Source organism: Pelobates fuscus, chromosome 7, assembly GCF_036172605.1.
Source record: "Pelobates fuscus isolate aPelFus1 chromosome 7, aPelFus1.pri, whole genome shotgun sequence".
NCBI lineage: Eukaryota > Metazoa > Chordata > Amphibia > Anura > Pelobatidae > Pelobates > Pelobates fuscus.
In genome coordinates, this window is record NC_086323.1 from 208,861,167 (window position 1) to 208,887,604 (window position 26,438).

At 41.9% G+C, this 26,438-nt stretch overlaps 1 protein-coding gene across 2 annotated transcripts in view; it reads right to left on the reverse strand.

Annotated features, from left to right (window-relative positions):
* The window catches only part of OLFML2B (olfactomedin like 2B), a 117,894-nt gene that overhangs the window by 89,825 nt on the left and 1,631 nt on the right, over nucleotides 1-26,438 (reverse strand). For both annotated transcript variants that reach the window (XM_063427129.1, XM_063427128.1), the window contains exon 2: nucleotides 7,887-8,150. In XM_063427129.1, coding sequence (XP_063283199.1) covers nucleotides 7,887-8,150 — 264 coding nt within the window. The remainder of the gene's footprint in view (nucleotides 1-7,886; nucleotides 8,151-26,438) is intronic.

Here is a 26,438-nt window from a genome sequence, read left to right on the forward strand (position 1 = left end):
GCAAGCTGTTACCTAGAGAAGTAAGCTACGCCGCCATCGAAAAAGAATGCCTGGCTGTGGTGTGGGCCCTAAAGAAACTGCAGCCCTATCTGTACGGACAGCCCTTTTCCTTGCTCACGGATCACAACCCGTTAGTCTGGCTGAACCGGGTGGCTGGGGACAATGCCAGGCTGCTGCGCTGGAGTTTGGCGCTGCAGCCCTTTGACTTTAATATCCAGTATCGACCGGGTAAGCAGAATGGAAATGCTGACGGGTTGTCCAGACAAACTGACCTAGAAAAATGATCCGTGAGCCCCGGACATCCCCAAGCCGATCCGTGTTGGATCAGACTGTGTATGCCGGCTTGTGGGCAAGGGGGAGCAGTGTAGCGGAACCCTATTGTGGCTGTCCTCCCTGTATTGTGAATTGCCCAGTGATTATGGTCCCTGGGAGATAGTGCCCTTTAAGGGACTGAATTGGGGCTTATGGACTGCTACCATAATGTACTGACCCTTTAAGAACTACTTTTGGACAGGTGGATTGTATTATACTGTCCCTAGCTCTTTAAATACTTTGTGGACAGATTGGTACTTTTGTATATGGCACTTTGGACACATTCGAAGCTGTCGAAGCTGTCGAAGCTGTCGAAGCTGTCGAAGCGGTCGAAGCGGTCGAAGCTGTCGAAGCTGTCGAAGCGGTCGAAGCGGTCGAAGCGGTCGAAGCTGTCGAAGCTGTCGAAGCTGTCGAAGTTACCGAAGTTACCGAAGTTGTCGAAGTTGTCGAAGTGGCCGGTATCGGACAAAGGACCACGTGGCGGCGGCCATTTTAACTTCGAACACTGCCGACCCTTAACATCAACTCCACTTCGACACTTCGACTAAAGTTGAAGTACAGGCACACTTCGAATGGGACTTAGCCGTTTTTATGCCAGGAATTGACCGACAGCACAGCCCAAATCTATGGAACTGTTTTGGGCAAGAAAATGTGCTTGCGGTCGGTCATAAAGGGACCTCCAGCTAACTTTTGATCTGCTGGAGGGATTGGGACGATTTTTGAGAGGATTACTAATTAAAGGCTGCTGATTCTGAAAATGCATGTTTTATGTTTGTAGCACAAATATTATAGAAGTTATGAATATGGTGTAAAAGTTATGTTTGAAACTGTACAATAATGGGATTATGTGTCACACTAAGGGGAGGGGAAGTGTGGGTTGTACCCAAGATACCATTGGTTGTTTTATGCCTCCCCCTGGGTGTGGCTTGTCTGTGTACAGTTGTAATAAAAGGCAGGCTGGATGTACCAGCCAGCAGTTCTGTTCCTGAAACTGTGTGTCGTCCAGTTATTGGGATTGCTGTGGGGATATCGCTGTGTTACTTTGCCTGCTGGAAACTCTGCCTATGGATCTACTATTGCCTTGTTCCTGAGCCTTCCTGGGATCGTCAGTGGAGAATAGCTGTGGGATATCAGCTCTCCGCTACACTGTAATAATACAATGATCTTTGATAAAACACTGACCGTACAATAAGCTGTATCTAACAGAATGGACCTTGGGAACCCCACTCGTTAGGATACTCTATATGAATCCTGTATACTGAGCTATAATAATACAATAAGCTGTAATAATACAATAAGCTGTAATAATACAATAATCTTTGATAAAACACTGACCGTACAATAAGCTGTATCTAACAGAATGGACCTTGGGAACCCCACTCGTTAGGACACTCTATATGAATCCTGTATACTGAGCTATAATAATACAATAAGCTGTAATAATACAATAAGCTGTAATAATACAATAAGCTTTGATAAAACACTGACCGTACAATAAGCTGTATCTAACAGAATGGACCTTGGGAACCCCACTCGTTAGGATACTCTATATGAATCCTGTATACTGAGCTATAATAATACAATAAGCTGTAATAATACAATAAGCTGTAATAATACAATAATCTTTGATAAAACACTGACCGTACAATAAGCTGTATCTAACAGAATGGACCTTGGGAACCCCACTCGTTAGGACACTCTATATGAATCCTGTATACTGAGCTATAATAATACAATAAGCTGTAATAATACAATAAGCTGTAATAATACAATAATCTTTGATAAAACACTGACCGTACAATAAGCTGTATCTAACAGAATGGACCTTGGGAACCCCACTCGTTAGGACACTCTATATGAATCCTGTATACTGAGCTGTAATAATACAATAAGCTGTAATAATACAATAAGCTGTAATAATACAATGAGCTATAATAACTGTAATAATACAATAAGCTGTAATAATACAATAAGCTGTAATAATACAATAAGCTGTAATAATACAATAATCTTTGATAAAACACTGACCGTACAATAAGCTGTATCTAACAGAATGGACCTTGGGAACCCCACTCGTTAGGACACTCTATATGAATCCTGTATACTGAGCTGTAATAATACAATAAGCTGTAATAATACAATAAGCTGTAATAATACAATGAGCTATAATAACTGTAATAATACAATAAGCTGTAATAATACAATAAGCTGTAATAATACAATAAGCTGTAATAATACAATAATCTTTGATAAAACACTGACCGTACAATAAGCTGTATCTAACAGAATGGACCTTGGGAACCCCACTCGTTAGGATACTCTATATGAATCCTGTATACTGAGCTATAATAATACAATAAGCTGTAATAATACAATAAGCTGTAATAATACAATAATCTTTGATAAAACACTGACCGTACAATAAGCTGTATCTAACAGAATGGACCTTGGGAACCCCACTCGTTAGGACACTCTATATGAATCCTGTATACTGAGCTATAATAATACAATAAGCTGTAATAATACAATAAGCTGTAATAATACAATAATCTTTGATAAAACACTGACCGTACAATAAGCTGTATCTAACAGAATGGACCTTGGGAACCCCACTCGTTAGGACACTCTATATGAATCCTGTATACTGAGCTGTAATAATACAATAAGCTGTAATAATACAATGATCTTTGATAAAACACTGACCGTACAATAAGCTGTATCTAACAGAATGGACCTTGGGAACCCCACTCGTTAGGACACTCTATATGAATCCTGTATACTGAGCTGTAATAATACAATAAGCTGTAATAATACAATAAGCTGTAATAATACAATGAGCTATAATAACTGTAATAATACAATAAGCTGTAATAATACAATAAGCTGTAATAATACAATAAGCTGTAATAATACAATAATCTTTGATAAAACACTGACCGTACAATAAGCTGTATCTAACAGAATGGACCTTGGGAACCCCACTCGTTAGGACACTCTATATGAATCCTGTTTCTCCTGCTCTCCATCGTGCCTTAATAATGAATATTCTTTCACTAGGGGTTAACCCCCACCGAGGAGAAAAGTTATTTGGTACCTTGTCTCTTTTGGACTTATATTACAGCTCAGTGTTTTATCAAAACTCATTGTGTTATTACAGCTTATTGTGTCATTACAGCTCATTGTATTATTAAAACTCAGTATATTATTACAGCTTATTGTATTATTACAGCTTATTGCAGCTCATTGTATTATTACAGCTTATTGTATTATTACAGATTATTGCATTATTACAGCTTATTGCAACTCATTGTGTCATTAAAGTTCATTGTATTATTACAGCTTATTGTATTATTAAAACTCAGTATATTATTACAGCTTATTGTATTCTTACAGCTCATTGTGTTATTACAGCTTATTGTATTATTACAGCTCATTGTATTATTACAGTTATTATAACTTATTGTATTATTACAGCTTATTGTATTATTACAGCTTATTGTATTATTACAGATTATTGCATTATTACAGCTTATTACAGCTTATTGTATTATTAAAACTCAGTATATTATTACAGTTATTATAACTTATTGTGTTATTACAACTTATTGTAAGGATATAATCTTTCAATGTAGGGTAATAACTGCTTGATCCAAGTATAAATCTGACTGCCATTCTGGGGTTGAGAAGGAATTTTTTTCCGAGCTTGTTGCAAAATTGTGCTTCAAACTGGGTTTTTTTGCCTTCTTTTGGATCAACAGCAAAAAACATATGTGAGGAAGACTGAACTTGATGGACGCAAGTCTCTTTTCAGCCTATGTAACTATGTAACTATGTAACTATGTAACTGTGTAACTATGTAACTATGTAACTATGTATTATTACAGCTCATTGTATTATTGCACATCATCCAGTACCATGACAATAATATTATAACAGTAATGAGGGGCGGATGAGAGGTACCTCCCCAAGTTAGGATGTGAATATATTGCATTTAGTAAAACTCATTGTGACCAGCATTTATGTACAAGTGATACTGGAAAAATTTGAATATCGTGCAAAAGTTCATTTATTTCAGTAATGCAACGTAAAAGGGGAAACTAATATATGATATAGACGCATTACATGCAAAGCAAGATAGTTCAAGCCGTGATTTGTCATAAGTGTGATGATAATGGATTACATGAAAACCCCAAATCCACAATCTCAGTAAATTACAATATTGTGAAAAGGTGCAATATTCCAGGCTCACAGTGTCCCACTCTAATCAGCTAAGTAAGCCATAACACCTGCAAAGGGTTTCTGAGCCTTTAAATGGCCTCTCAGTCTGGTTCAGTAGGAATCACAATCATGGGGAAGACTGCCGACCTGACACTTGTGCAGAAAACCATCATTGACACCCTCCATAAGGAGGGAAAGCCTCAAAAGGTAATTGCGAAGGAAGTTGGATGTTCCCAAAGTGCTGTATCAAAGCACATTAATAGAAAGTTATTTGGAAGGGAAAAGTGTGGAAGAAAAAGATGCACAAGCAGCAGGGATAACTGCAGCCTGGAGAGGATTGTCAGGAAAAGGCCATTCAAAAGTGTTGGGGACTTTCACAAGGAGTGGACTGAGGCTGGAGTCAGTGCATCAAGAGCCACCACACACAGACGGATCCTGGACATGGACTTCAGATGTCGTATTCCTCTTGTCAAGCCGCCCCTGAACAACTAACGTCAGAAGCATCTTACCTGGGCTAAAGAAAAACAGACCTGGTCTGTTGCTCAGTGGTCCAAAGTCCTCTTTTCTGATTAGAGCAACTTTTGCATCTCATTTGGAAACCAAGGACCCAGAGTGTGGAGGAAGAATGGAGAGGCACACTGCAAGATGCTTGAAGTCCAGTGTGAAGTTTCCACAGTCTGTGTTGATTTGGGGAGCCAGGTCATCTGCTGGTGTTGGTCCAATGTGCTTCATTAAGTCCAGGGTCAACGCAGCCGTCTACCAGGAGATTTTGGAGCACTTCATGCTTCCTTCCACAGACGAGCTTTATGGGGATGCTGACTTCATTTTCCAGCAAGACTTGGCACCTGCCCACAATGCCAAAAGCACCAAAGCCTGGTTCAATGATTACTGTGCTTGATTGGCCAGCAAACTCGAATGACCTGAACCCCATAGAGAATCTATGGGGTATTGCCAAGATGAGAGACATGAGACCGAACAATGCAGAAGAGCTGTAGGCCACTATTGAAGCATCCTGGTCTTCCATAACACCTCAGCAGTGCCACAGGCTGATAGCTTCCATGCCACGCCGCATTGAGGCAGTAATTGCTGCAAAAGGGGCCCAAACCAAGTACTGAGTCCATATGCATGCTATTACTTTTCAGAGGTCCGATATTGTTCTATGTACACTCCTTGTTTTATTGATTGCATGTAATATTCTAATTTACTGAGATTGTGGATTTGGGGTTTTTATGAGCTGTAAGCCATAGTCATCGCACTTATGACAAATCACGGATTGAACTATCTTGCTTTGCATGTAATACGTCTATCTCTTATATGTTTCCCCTTTTATCAATTCACAATGACGTCTGTCCGCTGCCTTGTACAGACTCAGTTTAGAAAGAATTCAGACTCCCCCATGCGGCCGCCATCAGACTGAGCTACCCATGCGGCCGCCAGCACACAGGTAGAAATTATGTGTGTCAGTGTGAGTGTATGTGTGTGTGTCTGTGTCATGGTGTGTATGTGTCTGTCTGTGTCATGGTGTGTATGTGTCTGTCTGTGTCATTGTGTGTGTCTGTCTGTGTCATTGTGTGTGTCTCTGTCTGTCATGGTGTGTCTGTCTGTGTCATTGTGTGTGTCTGTCTGTGTCATTGTGTGTGTGTCTCTGTCTGTCATGGTGTGTCTGTCTGTGTCATGGTGTGTGTGTCTGTCTGTCATGGTGTGTGTGTCTTCTGTGGCATGCAATGTGTGTCTGTGTCATTGTGTGTGTGTGTCTGTCATGTAATGTGTGTCTGTCTGTGTCACAGTCTGTCTGTGTCATGGTGTGTGTGTGTCTGTGTCATGTAATGTGTGTCTGTGTCATGGTCTGTCTGTGTCGTGGTGTGTGTGTGTGTCTGTGTGTCATGGTGTGTGTCTGTCTGTGTCATGTAATGTGTATCTGTCTGTGTCACGGTGTGTGTGTGTCACAGTCTAACTGTGTTATGGTGTGTGTGTGTGTCAAGGTGTGTGTCTTTTATGGTATGTGTGTGTCTGTCTGTCTGTCTCATGGTGTGTCTGTCATGGTGTGTGTGTTTCTGTCTGTGTCACGGGGTGTGTGTGTTTCTGTCTGTGTCACGGTATGTGTGTTTCTGTCTGTGTCATGATGTGTGTCTGTGTCACGGTCTGTCTGTGTCATGGTGTGTGTCTGTCATGGTATGTGTGTGTATGTGTGTTTTTACTCACCTTTTTTCCCTCCCACGGCGTGCTGGTCTCCCCTCGACTGGCCCTGCCTCTATGGCTGAGATCATCAAGCTTGACACAGGAAGCACCTCTAGTGACCGTCTGAGTGTCTGTCACTAGGAAGCAATGTAAACACTGCCTTTTCTCGAAAAAGTCAGTGTTTACATTGAAAAGCCTGCAGGGACAGGCTATAGACACCAGAACCACTACATTAAGCTGTGTGTGTGTGTGTGCGTGCTTGCTAGTGAGTGTGTGTGCCTGCTACTGAGTGAGCTTTTGTTTTTATGTCAATGACCTTATGTATATCAGTGAGATTGTTTGTCTATGAGGCTGTGTATCAATCAGCTTGTGTCAGTGAGATTGTCTTTGTCTGCATGTGAGTATGCTTACTGTATAATTAAAAATGTTACTCTGAAAGGACCAATATTTTATATTGGAAATATATATACATATATCAATCATCTAGGGTGGCAAGACATAGCCTTACATATTACATGCGACAGTATATGGCTCAATGACTTATGGGGCTGGCATCGATTTTTTTTTTCAGGGCTGCTTTGGAATCCCCAGTCCGGGGATCCCTGCACCAAAGCCCCTCCTTCCCAAGTCACTGAGAGGGTGTGCAGAAGGAGGCTGGCCATCTACTTACAAGCGTTTACAAGCGTGCTCACAGATGTGTCCACAGAGTTCTGGACAGACTAGGTCCCGCGTGCCAGTGGTGTAATTACACACCTGCACTATATGAGAGATGTTGCCAGCAGAAATGCTGCACATACAGATTTATACCAACTTGAAGGTGATTTTAGAAGTGGTTATGGTGTTTCGAGTAAACCTTCAAGTCATCTGTGTCTGATCATCACAGGTCCCTCACAGACCAGGTAAAACAGGAAGCAGGTCATATATTACTGTATCAGTATATTACCGATTTGGCAGGTGGGGATAGGGAGGCTAAGACATTCACACATAAAGAGAGTTACGTTAAGCTTGTAAGTGAGTTTCATTAAGCAAAATTACATGGTTACAAATAGTTACATAGTTACATTGGCTGAAGAACGATCAGTTGGCGAAAAACCCAGTTTGAAGTGATTTCCAATGGTATCTACGTCTCCTCTTTGCATAATATATCGTATCACTAAATATCACAAGTCAAATCTTACCTTGAAGCCATTTTTCTCTGTTTCTCGAAGTTTCCTTAGACGGAAGTCCCCCTCGCAGGGGTTGAGTGCGGACGGTGGAGCGATACATGAGCACTTGCAGTCTGGTCCTGATGTAATAGTTTCGACTGTATAGAAGTCCTCTGACTGTGCCTGTCCATTACTGGCCCTTTCACAAGAGTCGCGGTTCAGAGGTTTGACCACACACTTGCACTTACAGTTAGATCCTTCAGATATCGCCTTCACCTTGTCATAGTCGCCAAGTAACTGCTCCGCAAGACAGAACAGGATTACATTAGGGACACACCATGTTATTATTAAAATCAAATTCATCAAATTAGAAAGAATAAGATCGTCTTTCACTGATTTTCCCAAGTCAAATATTAATTTGAGCAATTCATTATTTAAAAAAAATAAATAAAAAATAAATAAACTTGCAATTAGAACTGCTAAACGAGGTCAAAGATTACAGTACAAAAATAAAACAGTTTTTCGAAATATATGATAAAATTAAGTACTGCAAAAAGACATTGAAAACTACATCTAACATTATTATTATTAATATTATTATTATTATTATTATTGTTATTATTTAAAGAGAGCCAACAAATCCCGCAGGGCTTTACAATAGATGAACTAACAAAAATGTATTTACAACAAGACAAGTTGGACGTGCAGGGACAGAAGGTGTTGGAGCCCTGCTCAATCCAGCTGACATTCTAGAGGGAGCGGGGTAAAATTACGCAAAAGGTAAGAGCACAAGGCATGCACACGGGGTATGTGTGTGTGTGCACAGGGTGTGTGTGTGTGTGTGCAAAGGGTGTGTATGTGTGAGCATGGTGTGTGTGTGTGTGTGTGTGAGCATGGGGTGTGTGTGTGCATAAGGTGTGTGTGTGTGAGCACGGGGGTGTGTGCACAGTGTGTGTGTAGGTGTGCAAAGGGTGTCTAAGTGTGAGCATGGGGTGTGTGTGTGTGTGTGTGTGAGCATGGGGGTGTGTGCGCGCACAATGTGTGTGAGTGTGCATGGGGTGTGTGTGAGCACAGGGTGTGTGTGTGTGCACAGGAAGTGTGAGCATGGGGAGTGTGTGCACAGGGTGTGTGTGTATGGGTGTGCACAGCGTGTGTGTGCGCAGTGGGTGTGTGATCACAGGGTGTGTGTGTGTGTGTGCGCATGGGGTGTGTGTAACGGCACCCCAGGTATAGAAGGGGTTAACGCCACCAAAGATGTTCCCTATCTGAATACAAGATCAGCTACCGAACACTCCTAAGCGCCGAACAGGAAAACACATGAATAATCCCTCCCCAAGTACGAGATGAGGCTCTGTATTGAGGGTCAAGCAGGAATCTCTGCAGTCTGAGGGTTTATTGTCTTATATGCAACTTTTCTCACAAGGTTACCACCCACGTGGTCTTGTGGAACAGCCAATCAAACACAATACAATACAGTCAAACACCATTCATTCCAGCAAAATCCTCCCCTCTGCCTGTGATATAATTACTATACACAATGGGTTAACATAATTATCACAGGCAGGAAAATACACAGTTTTATACAATATTCATAACTCACAAAATATACATCCAACCTCCCTAATCAGCATACTTCAAATATAAACATACCCAAAAATCAGACAATTCCCTCCAGTGGTTAAAAAGTTAGGTGGAATTTCACTCAGTCAATTTCACTCAGAAAAATTACCCATTTGAATGCAGGAACGGGGCACCGTTTAGTATATCGCTTAGTATACTGTGCGTTCGAATTGTCAAACGGGACTTCATTTTCAGCCGAAGCGTCGAAGTGGAGGAGAAGGTAAGGGTCAGCGGTGTTCCTGCAAATGTGTAGCCAATTTTAGTTCCAAGGATTTGCCGACACACAGCTCTGACCGCGTTCGAACGGCGTCCACCTAGTGGTCGGCAATTAACCTGTGGTTAACCACCAGCCTGGGAGGTAAATTAGCCGCACACTTCCACTTCTGTGTGGTCGGCCTGGTCGGTAATTGGTTTGGTAAGCTCCATTTACCGAACCAAATAGGAAAATGACATGCACAAAGTAGTTTAACAGTCTGGGGACACTGGGGACACAGTTTTAAAGGGACATTGTCACAAATAGTCTTCATATGCCCATATACTGTTTTTAAAGGACCCTATACCCTAGAGCCATAATCACAGGGCAAGAGGCTGGCAAGCAGGCCTCTCCAGGACCAAGTGGCGAAGGGCACTTCATCACAATAACTATGACCCATTAAAACATTAACACGCCAGTTACACCATGTAAGTCCACATCCTGAGACTGCTGGAGCTAAAACCAATGAACAAAGGTGCATGCACAACACTCAGCCCTGCCGGGCTCTGAGCACAGACAGAAATTCAATAAGGTCAGACAAAGCAGAACAGGGTATGCCTTATAGCAGCGGCTTGCATCTTTCAGCACTCCAGATATTGTAGTCCTAATTCTTTGTCAGAATTACGGCTGTAACGTATTATGGAGAATGTAGCCCGCCCCTGCCTGGATCAGGAACAAGCAAGAAACACTATCGAGGGCACTCGAGTGTTAAGGAATCAGGAACAAAAACCTATTAATAATAAGTAGTAATAATAGTAGTAATTAGCCGTGGATTATTACTGCATGTGATCAAAAATAGGTCTCCTGATGGAAACATCAAAATAAAACATCAAACTAGCAAACAGAACAAGAACTAAGAACAAAACATGAATGATAATAAGCAGACGAGGCATGTGACGTGGCCCCTATCTTGTAGTGTTCTGTCATCCCCAAAGAAATATTTTTGGTTGGCTGTGACGACTCAGGCTAGGGGCTGAGTTTGGTGCATAGAGGTTAACAATCGTAAATTGAATGTTATTAAGCCTTCCCACTAATATTAAGGTTATTCCTTCTTTATCTATGTGTTGTGATTGTAACTCAAGAGCTATATGTTTAGTAACAAGCATGGAGACACCCTTAGACTTTGTGTTTGAGGTAGTCCTAATTTCTTAGCGTGATTGTTAGTTTTAAAATGGGTTTCCTGCAAACAGAAAATGTCTGCTGCATGAGTCCGAAGCTCTCTATACAAGTGGTGCCTCTGTACCGGGAGATTTAATCCTCGAACATTTTGGCTAAGTATTTTCGTGGTGGTTTTTGTGAAAGGAACCAGTATAAGATGATATTGTATCGATTCCTCAATAAAGGAGCCACCTGTCCCAGCTTTAACAAGCCAGGCAACTCCCCACAGAAAAGCCACGCTCCCCTCAGAGTTACATAGGTATCGAGTAGGTGAACATCCCTAGTGAAGTAAGTAACTCTAGGGCCACCCAGAAGGCCCAAAAGTGGTAAAACAGAGAAGAGTAGAGAGGTTTTGCAAGCGCTGCATAAAATCAACATGAGGGCCAGTATGTAGTGGAGGGGGGAAATAAAAACTATTTACAGGTGCTAAAACAAAGGCTGAGCACCGTTTCTTGGTGCCATGGGGGTAGAAGTTTAACACTTTGTTTCTGAACATGGGTCAAGAGCATCAGCTCTAGTGTGATACTAGAAGATGAATTGTATGGCCTGGTGTTGGGTGAACGTTTGCTGGATCTTTGTCGTGGATAACATGGTGTAGGGGTGTCTCTGTGGTGCTTCTATTTCAATGTATGTTGTCTGGTGTGTTGGTGCTCTGTGTATCTGTCCTGTATCGGTCACTCAAATCCCGTATTTGACATAATCTACATACTTGCCCAGTTCCACGCAGAAGTCAAGATGTAGTATGTTAGAAACCCCCAAGGTTACGACACTATCATGTCAAGACCTTGGATATCCTATCTGGATATTCCTTGGGAATTGTGGCTAACTCAGTGTAAGGCTGACAGTGTCAGCTTCGCAACGTGAGTGGGTGACAGACATGTGAACATATACATAAATCTTGTAAGTAGGCTGTCATCCTAAACCCCTTTGCATCACAATAGGTCTACTACTTAGGTGCATTCCCGAGAGGTGAGTCTTAGGTCCGTACAGTTATCACTGTCAAAATTAACAACATATCTGTGGGCTGCTTTCCAAGGGACTTTATTTTTTTCGATTTGATAGCGTAAGGTGCAGCATCCTCAATGCTACTGAGAGGACTAACCAATCCTTGGAACAGTACCTACGGTGTTTTATCTCGGACAACCCGGATAACTGGGCCCGGTGCACACGTACCTTTTGCGGCCGTGGTTATGACAATCACGCCCCCAATCATATAAAAGCCAAGTCTGCCCTAAACGCAGTGCCCTGTTGTGGTTCCTAGCGTGCCTTGAGTCACTAGTGTTCCTATAGTGCATTTCTGTATTTTTTTGCGATAGTTCTTTGGTTTTGACCCGGCTTGCTCTTGACTATTCTGATTTCTGGTTTCCCTGACTCAGCTTCTTTCCTCGTTATTGTGTATTTCTGGCTTCCCTTGACCTTGGCTTGTTTCTGACGTGTCTTGTAGTTATCTCTTTTATCCAGCCATTCTAAGGACCGGCTGAGGGTCTTTCTTTTTGTCACTATTTCTACTGGTGGTTTTCACTCTGCGTGTTGGGTTAATTATTACAGTATCAGCCCACTTGTTAAAAAACCCCATCTCTATCCTCTTTTTTTTTAAGCTCATCTCATTAGATGTTATAACTGTTCCAGACAATCTGAATTGCCCCCATTAAGTCATTTTTTAAATTAGCTCTCTGGCTAAAAGAAACTTTTTTTTTTCTGCCATACGGTTTTCTTTAATTTCAGGATCACATCCGGTTTTAACGTGTATTTTAATTTTCATGGATGCCCATCAAAAAAGGGTAGACATAAGATAAGAAAGGAGCTGCATCATTAATTGATAATGAGGTCATGTACAATAATGGAGTGACCTTTATCGAAATATATAGAGATCAACGTCAATATAACAAAAAAATAAAGGGGTTTAGCTTTCTGACACATTCTTAAAAATATACACAAGCGAGATAAGTCCTTTTGATTGTCCACTAAATGTGCTCCTTGAAAGACCTTGGTTAAGGGTATATTGTAAGCTAATCAAAACATTTATTGTGTATTGTTTTATTATGCAGTGATTGTGCTGAGCTATTTTATAAGTACACATAACCCATTCATTTTAAGGAAATGATTATTTTTCTACAATAGACTCGCCTCTTGTCTCTCTGTTCACTATATCCTAACCACCTTATTGCAAATCAACGTGCGTTGAGACACAAAATCGTTTGAGTCTTAAAAAAAAAATTAAACAAAACGAAAATGTTCTCAGAAGATCTTACAAACATTGACACCAACGCACTAAGCCGACACCAACGCACTATAAGAATATATCTAATATCCGTATTGTGTATGTATATGGTGGCTCCTGCGCTTCTGAACATCTGAAAAATATAACCGACGTGGCTTCCTCAAGTGTTCTCAATTATAGCGTTAATATGTTGCCAAGAAAATGATGGCTACGTTTCAAAGTGCAGTCAGCTTAGCGAAGGAAATGTAAAAACCTTTTTTTTTTTATCAATTCTTAGATTAATAGCCATGGTTAAAGTCAAGCTGATATTTAACCCCTTAAGGACCAAACTTCTGGAATAAAAGGGAATCATGACATGTCACACATGTCATGTGTCCTTAAGGGGTTAAACTCTCCCATGGACCTAAAGAGATCCTGGGTGTGTGCTATTGAAATTATTTGTTCCAACTCAACACGTTAAATACGTCCGTGGGCATTCGTAGATAGGCACATCAGGACAACTGGCACATTTTCTGTGGTTATGTTTTCAGGGCTGTATCCTGAAAACTAATGTGTAAGCCTGCAATTATAGACAAATGAAATAATAACCTTGTTTAGCTAGTAGTAAAAGGCTTCTGAATCGTGACCCTAGTTAACATGGTGGTGAATTCTCTACCCAAATCCACATGACGTTATGATGGTCACATGTTTTATAAAAATAGATGTAAAATTGGAGATGGTAAAAGCCACATTAGGAAAGATGGTGGATGGAGGTTTGGAAATGAACCAATAAGAATTTGATATTAAGAAATATACAATATCATTCCTGCTTTTTCTACCATCTCAAACATTAAATGACATTGTAATTTTAATTTACATCTACACATATTGAGAAGGAAAAGAGGAGTTATAATAAAATGGCAGGAATGTGGTGAGTTTAGTGATGCAGGAATCTTGTACTTCAGATATGACGCCGAATGCTAGAAATGAAAGAATCGACTCCATCCTGTCCATTTATATCTCCAATAGTGACTGTGTGCCGGCCAGCCGGATAGAGACATGGGTCTCGAAACCAAGGATGTCCTTTTTCCCCCTCTCTGGAACTCTGCTGTGCTGGAATCAGTGATTTAGCTGCTAAGTGATTATAGCTTGCCAAGTGATTAAAGCTCTGGAGTGATTATAGCTTTCTCCCACAGACATTAGCAGAACTTAATGCTGGGAGTGAACTTGTTTAATGCGACATGGTAAATGCAGTTTATACACAGACCCCCAGCAGGGGGTGTCCATTCAATTCAATACAAACTCCTCCCCGGCGTCCCTGTCTCTGGGAGATAATTGAGTGTACTTTGCTTTAACTAATTATCTTACAGGCACAGAGGTACAATGTTCAAAACATATATAATATTACAAGGGACCCCAACAAGTCCTATATCCCCGGATAGCTTGGATCTGAGCACCCAAAGTGTCCAAATAGCGCAAAGATCTAATGAACACAGCCGAATCGCCATCGGGGTAAAGTTTTGACTGACCGCACACGTGACGCCTGCCCAAAATAATTCCAGGAGAAAAGTGGTGGCAGTCAGTCTCTTTCAGGAGTCCTAAAATGAACGAAGCACTGAACAGATTCTCTGGCTCATAAGTAGTGATTGTTCACCTAGTTCAAACAAACAATCCTACCAAACAGTACTCTGCCGAGATGTGAAGGAACAAAGCAGGCGATGATGGAAGTTCAGCGGTGTTCATGAGTTAGTCTGTCCGATTTCAGTTCCACCCACTTGACGACCGAACACCGCTGCCTGCTTTCGTGTGACAATATGGCCACCAACTCATTTCCCACATGTTCGTTCATGAGAATGGCAACCACCCAGCAGAACACTTGAAACAATGAGGTGCGAACCGATCATGGAGGTGTCAGTAGGGGTCAACAGGTGTAACAGAGCTTCCTGTACCCCGGTTGGGTACCTCCGCCGATGGATGCTCCTAGTGCTCACCGAGGCCTCCAAGCACTCCACCAGACACCATCAGCACTGCAGTCCCCACATCCAGCATTAGAGTTTGGCTGGGAACTCGCCGTCCTCCACCCACCCTGGACTCAAGACCAGGATCCAGCTTTCAGTGGGTGAACCTCTCCTCCAAGAGAGAGTAGCAGGAACAGCTCTTAAAAGAGCTTACTGATTATAATCCCAGGGGAGTATAGTGATATAGCAATCCCCAGGGTAGATACAGCTTTTTCCCCCACACATGAGATGAGACTCTATGTTGAGGGTAAAACAGGAACTCAATTTTAATGGAGGCATACTGGCCTTTTTTGTAAGTTTCCCATCAAAGGTGACGCCCAGGTGAACCTTGTTGGGCACAGGGACACAAAGTGTACAAGCCAATAAAAACAATGTGACAATGAATGACACTCCCACATACAGTACACAATCCCTCCCCTCTGCCTGTGATATAATAAGGGCAGATAATGTATTAACTTAATTATCCCCGGCAGAAAAAAACACACATTTTTACAAAGTACCCCGGAATACAACATATCCAAAAATCACTCAGATCAGAGTAGGGGTTCAGGAAATTCCCGCAAGTCTCTTTTAGACTGACTGCACGCATGGTTTCATGCCCAAAACAGTTCCAGAGAATTAGGCTGTGCGGCCGGTCTATTTCAAACCGTCGAAGTACCGTTCAAATTACTGAACGGAATGGTGAATGAGCATAGTCAATGTGTGTCCCTTGTTTGACTCAACAAACGCCATACAACTCCTGTTCAAATAGTCGAAGTTCCCTGGAAGGTAACTGTTCAGCGGTGTTCGTGCTGTTGCGTGTCCGATTTGAGTTCCAAGAACTCGACGAAAAAACACTGTTGAACACGTTTGATCAAATAAGATGGCCGCTGCCACGTGTTCGAATTTCGAATGGCGGCCACTTCGACTGTAGTCGAAGTGCCACTTCCAAAGTTTGAATCTGTGCCAGTAGAAGTCCAAGAGACAGAAACATTATCTTTAACCCCCAATTCACCACAGGGCGAGGTCACTTTCGCCACAACAGGGTTAACATGCTCCAAGGAGGGCTGAGTACAGGAGTTATAAAAAGGGGAAAACGTGGGTTTGTTCAGTTACTGAACTGGAATGGGAAAAACATGCAAGCAAAGTATTGTCAGTGACAATACTTTGTCACAGTGCTCCACCCTTGTATGGTGCTCCAGCAGACACAGCTTGGCCCTTTTCAGGTCAACTTGGGGATGTCCGGACTTGGTTTTTAGTTGGTGAGCTTGGTTTGTTCCCGTTCTGCTTACCGGGCTGGTAGTGGATGGTGAAGTTATAGGGTTGTAACTCAAGACTCCATCGCAGTAGTCGGACATTGTCTCCTGCCACCTGGTTCCCGTTCTGCTTACTGGGCTGGTAGTGGATGGTGAAGTTATAGGGTTGTAACTCTAGACTCCATCGCAGACATTGTCTCCTGCCACCCAGTTAAGCCACACCAATGGGTTGTGGTCGGTCATCAACCTGAAGGTTTGTCCGTATAAGTAAAGGGTCAGTTTCTTTAGTGCCCATACCAAAGCTAAACACTCTTTTTCCACTGCTACATAGCTCACTTCTCTGGGTAACAATTTCCTGCTATGGTACGCAACGTGCTCTCCTCCATCTTTCCCAACTTGGCTTAGGAAGTGTTTGTATGGACGATAAAATGTTTGTTAGGAACTGGGTCAGCCAAGACAGGGGCGTTAAATAGTGCTTGTTTGAGCGACTGGAAGGCTTTCTCACATTCCGGGGACCACAGGACCTGCCTAGGTCAACTTTTCTTAGTCAGGTCTTAGTCAGGGGTCTTAGCAACAGCACTATAGTCAGGAACAAAGCGTCTACAGTACCCAGCTGTCCCCAGAAAGGCCACGACTTGGGTCTTGGTACGGGGATTGGGCCAGTTTGCAACGGCCTCAATTTTGTGCAAACACTTCTAATTTAACTATTTCATGATCAATGCTTGTCTGAGACCCTGTCCGTTAATGACGAGGCCTTTCTGTTTGCTGGATGTTGTTGTCACTGTAATTTAACTCTTTCACTTTAACGACCCCCATGCTAACTATCATGGCTTTTAAAGGACAGATAGGGCTTTCTTCTGATACTCCATATTTATACTTAACACAAAACTAACCATGAAAAAATTAAACATAGTTCTGCTCATAATAACCTTTACACAAAGGAAGCAACTGAAGATAAATAACCCAAACTCACAGTTACATAGGCTGAATAGAGGAACGCGTCCATCAAGCTCAGCCTTAGTCATGTTTGTTTTTGCTGTTTATCCAATAGGTCGAAACTTGATTGACTTATTAATCCTGATTGTTAGAATACCTCATATGTCTGGGAATGCAGTTCATTGGGAAGTTATGTGATCAGTCTAGCTAGAAGTCAATCATGGTTTTTAAATGAAATTGTTGCCAAACTTGGAATGCAGAGACTATAGCTTGAATAGTCATAGAATTCAAATGGATACATTTGTAGAAAGTAGACGACCACTTTGGCTGCTTTCATTTTACGAGTTGTTGGTTTTGTTTCAACGTTTTGTGTTTTTCACACATTTCTTTTTCAGGGGTTAATGTCACATGACATGTGTGACCCCAGATTTGATTCCGATAGGGTCATCCAGACCCTGCTCATGGGAGCTTTGCCAGATATTTGACAAAGTTACAGACATGCCAAGTTCAATGTGGTTGATTTATTGGGACTATGACACATTTGGGATAGAATGGCAGCAGGATCATGGGATAGTTTCACTGGCAAAATCTGGCAAAATCTGCTTGTTTTCTTTAACATTTTTTCACATGCACATTAGATTTTAACTGTGAATGTCTCATGCCTTTTGTGTCCTACAGAGACCCCAAATTTGTATTGTGCTTTATCTCCAAGTGCAGTAATGCCCTATAAGTATACCCTTTACATCTTATGGAAGACATTAACGGGGCAAAGTAGAGACGTGCCCTAATGGTGACATGCCTCTGTGCTTGTTTCCCCACCACACACTGACACCAACACTATCTAACTATCGGTGACAATAACCATGACTATCACTAACTATTCATTGTTTAGTAGATCAGCCCTTGTTAATACTAACTCCATCTAACGAACTATTCCCTTTTTAATTAACCGTCCCTTGCCAACTCCAATATAACCCTAACTGACGCTAACATCGCTCTTTTAAGTTGATCTTTTTTTTGGTATCACACACAGGGCTGTAGAATACAACAGCCATTTAGCCATTGCTGCCGCCCAGGATTAGTGGGAGCCTGAGTGCAGGGCTTATTTTTGTGTACTTGTATTTGTTTTTGTATCACACAGCCATGTTACAGTGCTGACGCCTATTAAGGGTTTCCTATTAAGGGTTAACAAGTATGTAGGGGTTCAGAAAAATACCCCTCTCTGTCTCTTTAGAGATATCCTTCCCTACAGCCGAAGACAGCAAGGTGCATAGCCAGTGTAGGACCCACCTAAGAGGTTTGCTTTGACGTGGCCGGTGGGTTTTACACCTAATGGCCATCGGAGTTACTAAATAACCTCAATGTATTTATACATGCGCAGGGCTTTGGGTAGTGCGCAGGTAACTCTGTATTCTAATCCTATGAATGTCTTTATCGTTTGGCATCATTTCTATGGGTGTTAGTCCTTCAATTACGTAACTAAAGCCCTTACTGTTCTCCTCATTTTTTAGTTGTATCTTTGCTAAAAGCATTCCAGGTTCCTGGTTACCAGAAGCCACATGTGTAATATAGAACAGTCAGTAAATTCTTTGCAAATTCTTCCATTCTTCAGTCACAGTAGCACAACCACCCCCTAAACATTGCCGCACATATTCTGCTACTTATTACCCTTTCGAAAGATTCTGGCCTCTGACCTCCATGGATGCTTCAATATATATATATATATATATATATATGCTACAGCTTTTACTGTGTTCTGTGTAATAGATAGCTAGCACCATGTTCATCTGCAAAACAATATGGCTTCCACCCTAACAGCTGGAAATACATCTAGAGGGACATTTTCCGTTATTACCTTTTGGGACTGCATTAGTAACGCAGTATCGATGGGATGCATTAAAATTGATTATTTTTCATCAATTAATGTTGAGGAAACTTAGCAGAAGAACTGACAGTCTAAACATCAGCGTCATCTAGTGATGGTCGCCCTAACTCATGATCCTCATGTCGCACGTTTAATGTATGTACTTGCCAGCATTTTTTGAAGTTTGTTAAACATGTTAAGAAATACAAGAACACGGGTAAAATGTGGGGTAAAAAAAGGAGACATGGACCAGAAGAATAAGAAGAAAAAAGTGTCAACAATATAATATTGTCAAGGAAATTTGTCAATTCTGGTTTTAGCTCTAGGTGGACAAAGAAAAAAGTGTAAAAATATGTAAATGTTTAAACATGATATATTTATATTTACTGAACACTGATTATTGCCATTGATAATTTTAACAAAATCATTTGTAGCAATCATTCTAGGTATTGCTTGGAAAATATTGAGCGCTCATCATGATAGATCTGCATGACGTGACTGGCTAACGTAGCACTAACGTTCACCAAGTTTGAAATATTTCAATATAATTTGCCCTCACTCACAGATAAGCAAGCTGACGCAGCTGGGACAACGTGCCAAACTGTGAGCTGGTCTTCCATTTACAGATTACAGGACACTGCAGACGATATTACACCAATCAACTCTTAGATTAAATTCCATACACTCCATCACATTACTCCATTACTATCTCTTCCCGCGGAGCTGTGAGTCTCAGCTCAATGTGAGCTTATTTTTTATTGTCCAGTTTACGTGATGCTTATTGCATCTAAAAACCTTTAATTATAGACACATTCGAGACACCAACATGACTTTAAAGCTATTGATTTGAATTCTTAGCTGTATTTTGATTGACTGATTTAGTTTAGTTTAACCCTGCTTCCTCGTCCCATCTCCTCCGTTCTAAGGCATGTCCTGGTCGCTGCTTTGTTTACCTATCTATGTAATGTCACGAATCCATGTCTGTCCATTCTCACTAACCATCTAGACCAGTCTAAAGCCGTGTCATAAAGTGAACGCGTTGCGTATGGCTAGTGGCGTTATCTCCATTACACAGTCAGTGCTGCTATATATGGTAATCGTCTCTTCTTACGCTACTAATGAAGACAGCTATCAAACAACAGTGACTTCATCCACATATGGAAGTGATTGGTATAATGGCAAATTCCGTTATAAGAACCTTTCAAAGATCCTGCAAGTTACTTTGGGAAGCAATTTAATCTACATAAACAATTTGCTCATGACAACACAGGAAATGTATATATTGAACTTTTCTGGTCGCCCGTTGAAATGTAAATCGATGGTCGGTATTCTCTAAGAATTATTGTTTCCACATGAATCTGCTATTGTGACATCTCAGGTTTTTATTTAAGATTTTGTAATGTAATAGTCTTCAACATGTACTTACTAAAATAATTATTTCCCATCATCCTTCAAATCTTTCGAGTTCGCTTTTTTCCGGACAATACCTATAATTACTGTCATTCCTGGTCTCCGTTTCCTGGATATTAATCCAAAATACAAGAAGCCGTTCTGTACAGAGAAGGTACAGGGAGAGGCAAAATGCATTAATGATATAAATTTACAGGAATTCCACCTTATAATGAGCCGTAACCAGACGGCCAATAATTGTCCTATATCTGCGTATGGGCTGGTAATGTTTGAAACTCCTGGATATAAATACACTCTTTCATGGCATGAATTTCAGAGTTCTTCAGTATTTTGGAGTTAGTTTATATTGAAACACTTTATACTGCCCACTCATTGTTATTATAACTTTCTGCCCGACCCCATCTCTTCTTAAGTGATCGTCTCCCTCGCCACAGAACTGTGAGTCATCTAGCACTAAGGCCTCGATTTAATATTGTTGGATGCATTTTTCAATGTCATTAACTAGTTCTCTATCGAAAACTGATTATAAATGTAACATTGAAACATATCTACGTTCTATCCTTGTTTAATGTTAAACTGCTTGACAATAATAGTTTAATACGGACTGGAGGGACAGTACCAGTTGATTATGGTGTCTTACTAAACCAATTAAAAGCAGAATTAGATGATCAGGTGATGATCCAGTGAATTGGTTAGATGAGATCTACATGACGGATTTAGAAAAGTTCCTCTATTATGTACAATGTGGCAAGGGTCTGACAGATAATCAAATTACCCCCAAATATCTCAACGCCTTCCTGGTCTTGCCAGTTACATGACCTGTGGTATCAATACTTACAAACCATCAAATGTCACAGAATTCATGAGTAGGGCAATCCATACTGTAACGGAGCTCCCCGTACCACGACTGGGTACCTCTGCCAAAGACTGCTTTCTAGCTGGAACAGAGGATAAACCTGAGCACTTCCTCCCCCCAGTTGCCGTGACTTGATAGGGGTCCTGGAGCTACTCCGTCCTGGAGCCAAATAGGGGACTTGCTCTATCCACTCCCAGGAACTGGACGACACACAGTCCTGGGAGGCCTTCCCCTCTGAATCCTCCATGCTGGAACAAGCTGGAACAGGGATTAGCCCGTTCCCTTCCCAGTAACCAGACGACACATCGTTCTGGGAGTACAAACTGGAATTCTTTAATATGGGCAGATATCCTGCTTTTATACATTTATGGACACAGTCAAACATGCCCATGACACTCCCACACAAAATAGGGTAATTCATCTCCTGTGCATGGGAGATAATTAAGTCAATAGCTGTACAAACTCAATTCAGGTACAGAAAAACACACAATTTATAAAACACCCCGAAACACACAAAAACCCATTACATCCCCTGATAGCCCCAATCTTGGTGACCCACATATCCAAAAATCACCCAGATCGGTTCAGGGGTTCGAGATTTCCATGGAAGTCAATTATTTTACCGGCCGCGCACATGCTCCTATGCCCAAAACAGTTCCATGAAATCAGTGCTAGCGGTCGGTCAACTTTGGAAACATAAAAAATGAAAGAATTACCAAACGTAGTCTATATTTAAATCATGGAGCTTGCTCCCCTCATCCAGATGAACGATTCCACCGAACAGTGCCCTTCTAAGTTGTATAGAACCGAACGCAAGCCATGATGGAAGTCCAGTGGTGTTCGGAAGTTTCCCTGTCTGATTTTAGTTCCATGAACTCTATGACCAAACACCGCTGCTTGCGTTCATGCGAACAAATAGAACACTGAGTTGAGAACCATTCCAAGGTGTTAATAGGGGTTAATGTCAGGATCGGGACAGGGATCCAACACGCAGAGTACAAACAGTAGGAAGGTACGTATACCGGGCCTTAGAATGGCCGGACTAACGTACATAGAATGACAGAGAATAGTCAGAGACAAGCCGAGGTCGAGGGAACGAGAAGACAGGTAAGAGAGAGACAAGCCGGGTCAGAGGGATAACAGAGATAAGCAGAATAGTACAACAAGCCGGGTCAAAACCAAAGAGAATACTAGAATACAAGAGCACTGAGTGACTAGACAAGCTAGAACCACGACAGGGCAATGAGCTGACGAGTGAAGCAAGCTTAAATACCCTGAGTCCGGAGAGTAGACACGCCTCAGCTGAGTGCTGATAGGATAAAGCCAATAGAGTGGCAGGTCGCTCGGGATAGCGTCAAGACGTCACGTATCGAGCGTCATGTTAGAAAAGGAAGCGGATCCCTTGCGGCCAGCGTTAGAATGACTGGATGGACCGCGAGGAACGGGAGATATGGCGTGTCTAGACGGATAAACAACTAAGTCTCTACCCCTCTCAAAGGTAGAGACCTCAGGTACCCTGACAGTTAACAAGCTCACAGGTGGTCCCTGGTTCATGCGATTGTTCGGTTCCTGAACGGTATAAGGAAATTACACGAACCAAGCCATTTAAACAGTCTTTTACAGGTTTCCCTGTAGGGCCCATAGTCTGTGGGTAGGAGGCTGGCAAGCAGGCTCCTCCAGGGGAGTTTGTGACACATATTGCGTTACGTTATATGATACTTTAAAAAGTCCTTGGGTCCCATTAAGCCTAGTGTGGCGGGACCGCTGCCTGTTCGTGAATTGCTATGTGTTATTCCTCTTGGTTCCCCTGTTTTGTGTTATATTCCTGTGTTTTACCTACTCCCCGTTTGGGAGGGCCCATGCAAAAGAGTTCCGTTTGCCTCCCGAACAGGGACCACCACGAAACCTCATTTAGAATGTTGTCTTAGAAGGTTCACACCTCGTAATGATGGCAAAACACCGCTGACCACGTGCGAATGAACTAAAATGGCTGCCGCCACGTGTTCGGCTGTCGAATGGCAGCCACTTCGATTACTTCGGCACTTCGGCTACATCCTGCATGCAGGGGATTCAACAGGGAAAGTCCTTGTAAGGACTAAGAGCTTCCAGGACTGAGTGCTGTCCAGCCCTGGGAGGGCATGGAGCTAAGTCCTCTAACCATGCAAGAGTTCCTGATCAGCTGAAGGAAGGGAACTAGCGGAGGTAACCGGTCGGGTCACCAGGTGTCCCGCTACAGAGAGCTCTTAACTTTGTGGTTAATTTAAAGTTTAATGTCCCAGGGGGTGGTCGATGTTCGGTACATTAAACTACTGAATGCAGGGAAAATAACTGGGGGAAGGGAAATCACAAGGTTTGTCATATCTAGAATTCAACATTTCATGACGTTATGGTTTTATCTTCTACACAGATATCTCAGAGACTTCCTATCTCCATAATCTTGGCCATTAGCCATTTCTGTTTATTGGACCCCCTCTTTCTTTGTTCAATGAAAGCAAAGTGTGACCTGTAACACCATCACCACCACCTCGTCCCGCACGTCCCACTTATCTTATTGCAACTAGTGGTGAGTTAGTCCATGTGTGGTACAGCGCTGTGGAATAGCCTGTTGCTTTATAAATAATATTTATTAGTTTCCTTGTGATATTTTTGACACATGGTTACTGTGTTCTGACGTAATCTGCTATATTAGTATGTTTACTGGTAATGCGTTCAGTGGTTTTGGTACTATCCAGATTGCTTGCAGCTTTTCCACAGGAGGCAGCAGCGTGAAAATAAACTCGGACATTCCCCGGAGGAAGTCTGTTTCCGATTAATTCCCTTTACAACTGTACAGCAAAATAACACCGAGAGACAACGCGCTCACAGCTCTTCCTGGGATGTTATCAATTAGATAAATCCTATTTCTGGACAACTACACAACTGGCAGCCATGTCCGAGACGCATTGACACATGCTGGTCTTCTGATTTCAACACCTGGTCGCTATTGGTATACAGAGTGGCTATTAGAAAGACAGTATGGTTATCAGAAAGACAGAGTGGCTAATAGAGTGATAGAGAGGCTATTAGAAAGACAGAGTGGCTAATAGAGTGATAGAGAGGCTATTAGAAAGACAGAGTGGCTAATAGAATGATAGAGTGGCTATTAGTGGACAGAGTGGCTATGGGAAAGATAGAGTGGCTAATAGAATGATAGGGAGGCTATTAGAAAGACAGATTGGCTAATAGAATGATAGAGAGGCTATTAGAAAGACAGATTGACTATTAGAAAGACAGAGTGGCTAATAGAATGATAGAGTGGCTATTAGTGGACAGGGTGGCTATTGGAAAGACAGATTGGCTAATAGAGTGATAGAGAGGCTATTAGAAAGACAGAGTGGCTAAAAGAATGATAGAGTGGCTATTAGTGGACAGGGTGGCTATTGGAAAGACAGATTGGCTAATAGAATGATAGGGAGGCTATTAGAAAGACAGATTGGCTAATAGAATGACAGCGTGGCTAATAGAATGATAGGGAGGCTATCAGAAAAACAGATTGGCTAATAGAATTATAGAGAGGCTATTAGAAAGACAGAGTGGCTAAAAGAATGATAGAGTGGCTATTAGTGGACAGGGTGGCTATTGGAAAGACAGATTGGCTAATAGAATGATAGGGAGGCTATTAGAAAGACAGATTGGCTAATAGAATGACAGCGTGGCTAATAGAATGATAGGGAGGCTATCAGAAAAACAGATTGGCTAATAGAATTATAGAGAGGCTATTAGGAAGACAGATTGACTATTAGAATGATGATATATTGGTTATAGGAATAACAGGTTGGCTATGGGAATTGTAGACTGACTGAGAATTATAGATTTGATTGACTATTAGAATTATAATTTGGCTATGAGAATGATAGATTAACCATTACAATGACAAGCAGACTATTACAATGATACATTTATGTCCATGCCTTACTCATACAGATAGCAAAGAGACAGGTAACCCAGTACATGTGTGTGTGTATACAGGAATGTGGCTGTGTGTGTGTACACATGAATGTGGCTGTGTGTATACATGCATGTGGCTGTGTGTGTGTACACATGAATGTGGCTGTGTGTATACATGAATGTGGCTGTGTGTATTCATGCATGTGGGCTGTGGCTGTGTGTGTGTACACATGAATGTGGCTGTGTGTATATACATGCATGTGGCTGTGTGTACACATGCATGTGGCTGTGTGTACACATGCATGTGGTTGTGTGTGTGTATACATGAATATAGCTGTGTGTATTCATGCATGTGGCTGTGTGTGTGTACACATGAATGTGGCTGTGTGTATATACATGCATGTGGCTGTGTGTACACATGCATGTGGCTGTGTGTATACATGCATGTGGCTATGTGTGTGTATACATGCATGTGGCTGTGTGTGTATACATGCACGTGGCTGTGTGGCTGTACACATGAATATAGCTGTGTGTGTATATGTGAATGTGGCTGTGTGTACACGTGAATGTGGCTGTGTGTATACATGAATGTGGCTGTGTGTGTGTACATATGAATGTGGCTGTGTGTATACATGCATGTTGCTGTGTGTGTACACATGAATGTGGCTGTGTGTATACATGAATGTGGCTGTGTGTGTGTGTATACATGAATGTGGCTCTGTGTATTCATGCATGTGGCTGTGTGTGTGTACACATGAATGTGGCTGTGTGTATATACATGCATGTGGCTGTGTGTACACATGGATGTGGCTGTGTGTATACATGCATGTGGCTGTGTGTGTGTACACATGAATGTGGCTGTGTGTATACATGAATGTGGCTGTGTGTGTATACATGAATGTGGCTGTGTGTATATACATGCATGTGGCTGTGTGTACACATGCATGTGGCTGTGTGTATACATGCATGTGGCTATGTGTGTGTATACATGCACGTGGCTGTGTGGCTGTACACATGAATATGGCTGTGTGTGTATATGTGAATGTGGCTGTGTGTGTGTATACATGAATGTGGCTGTGTGTGTACATGCATGTGACTGTGTGTGTGT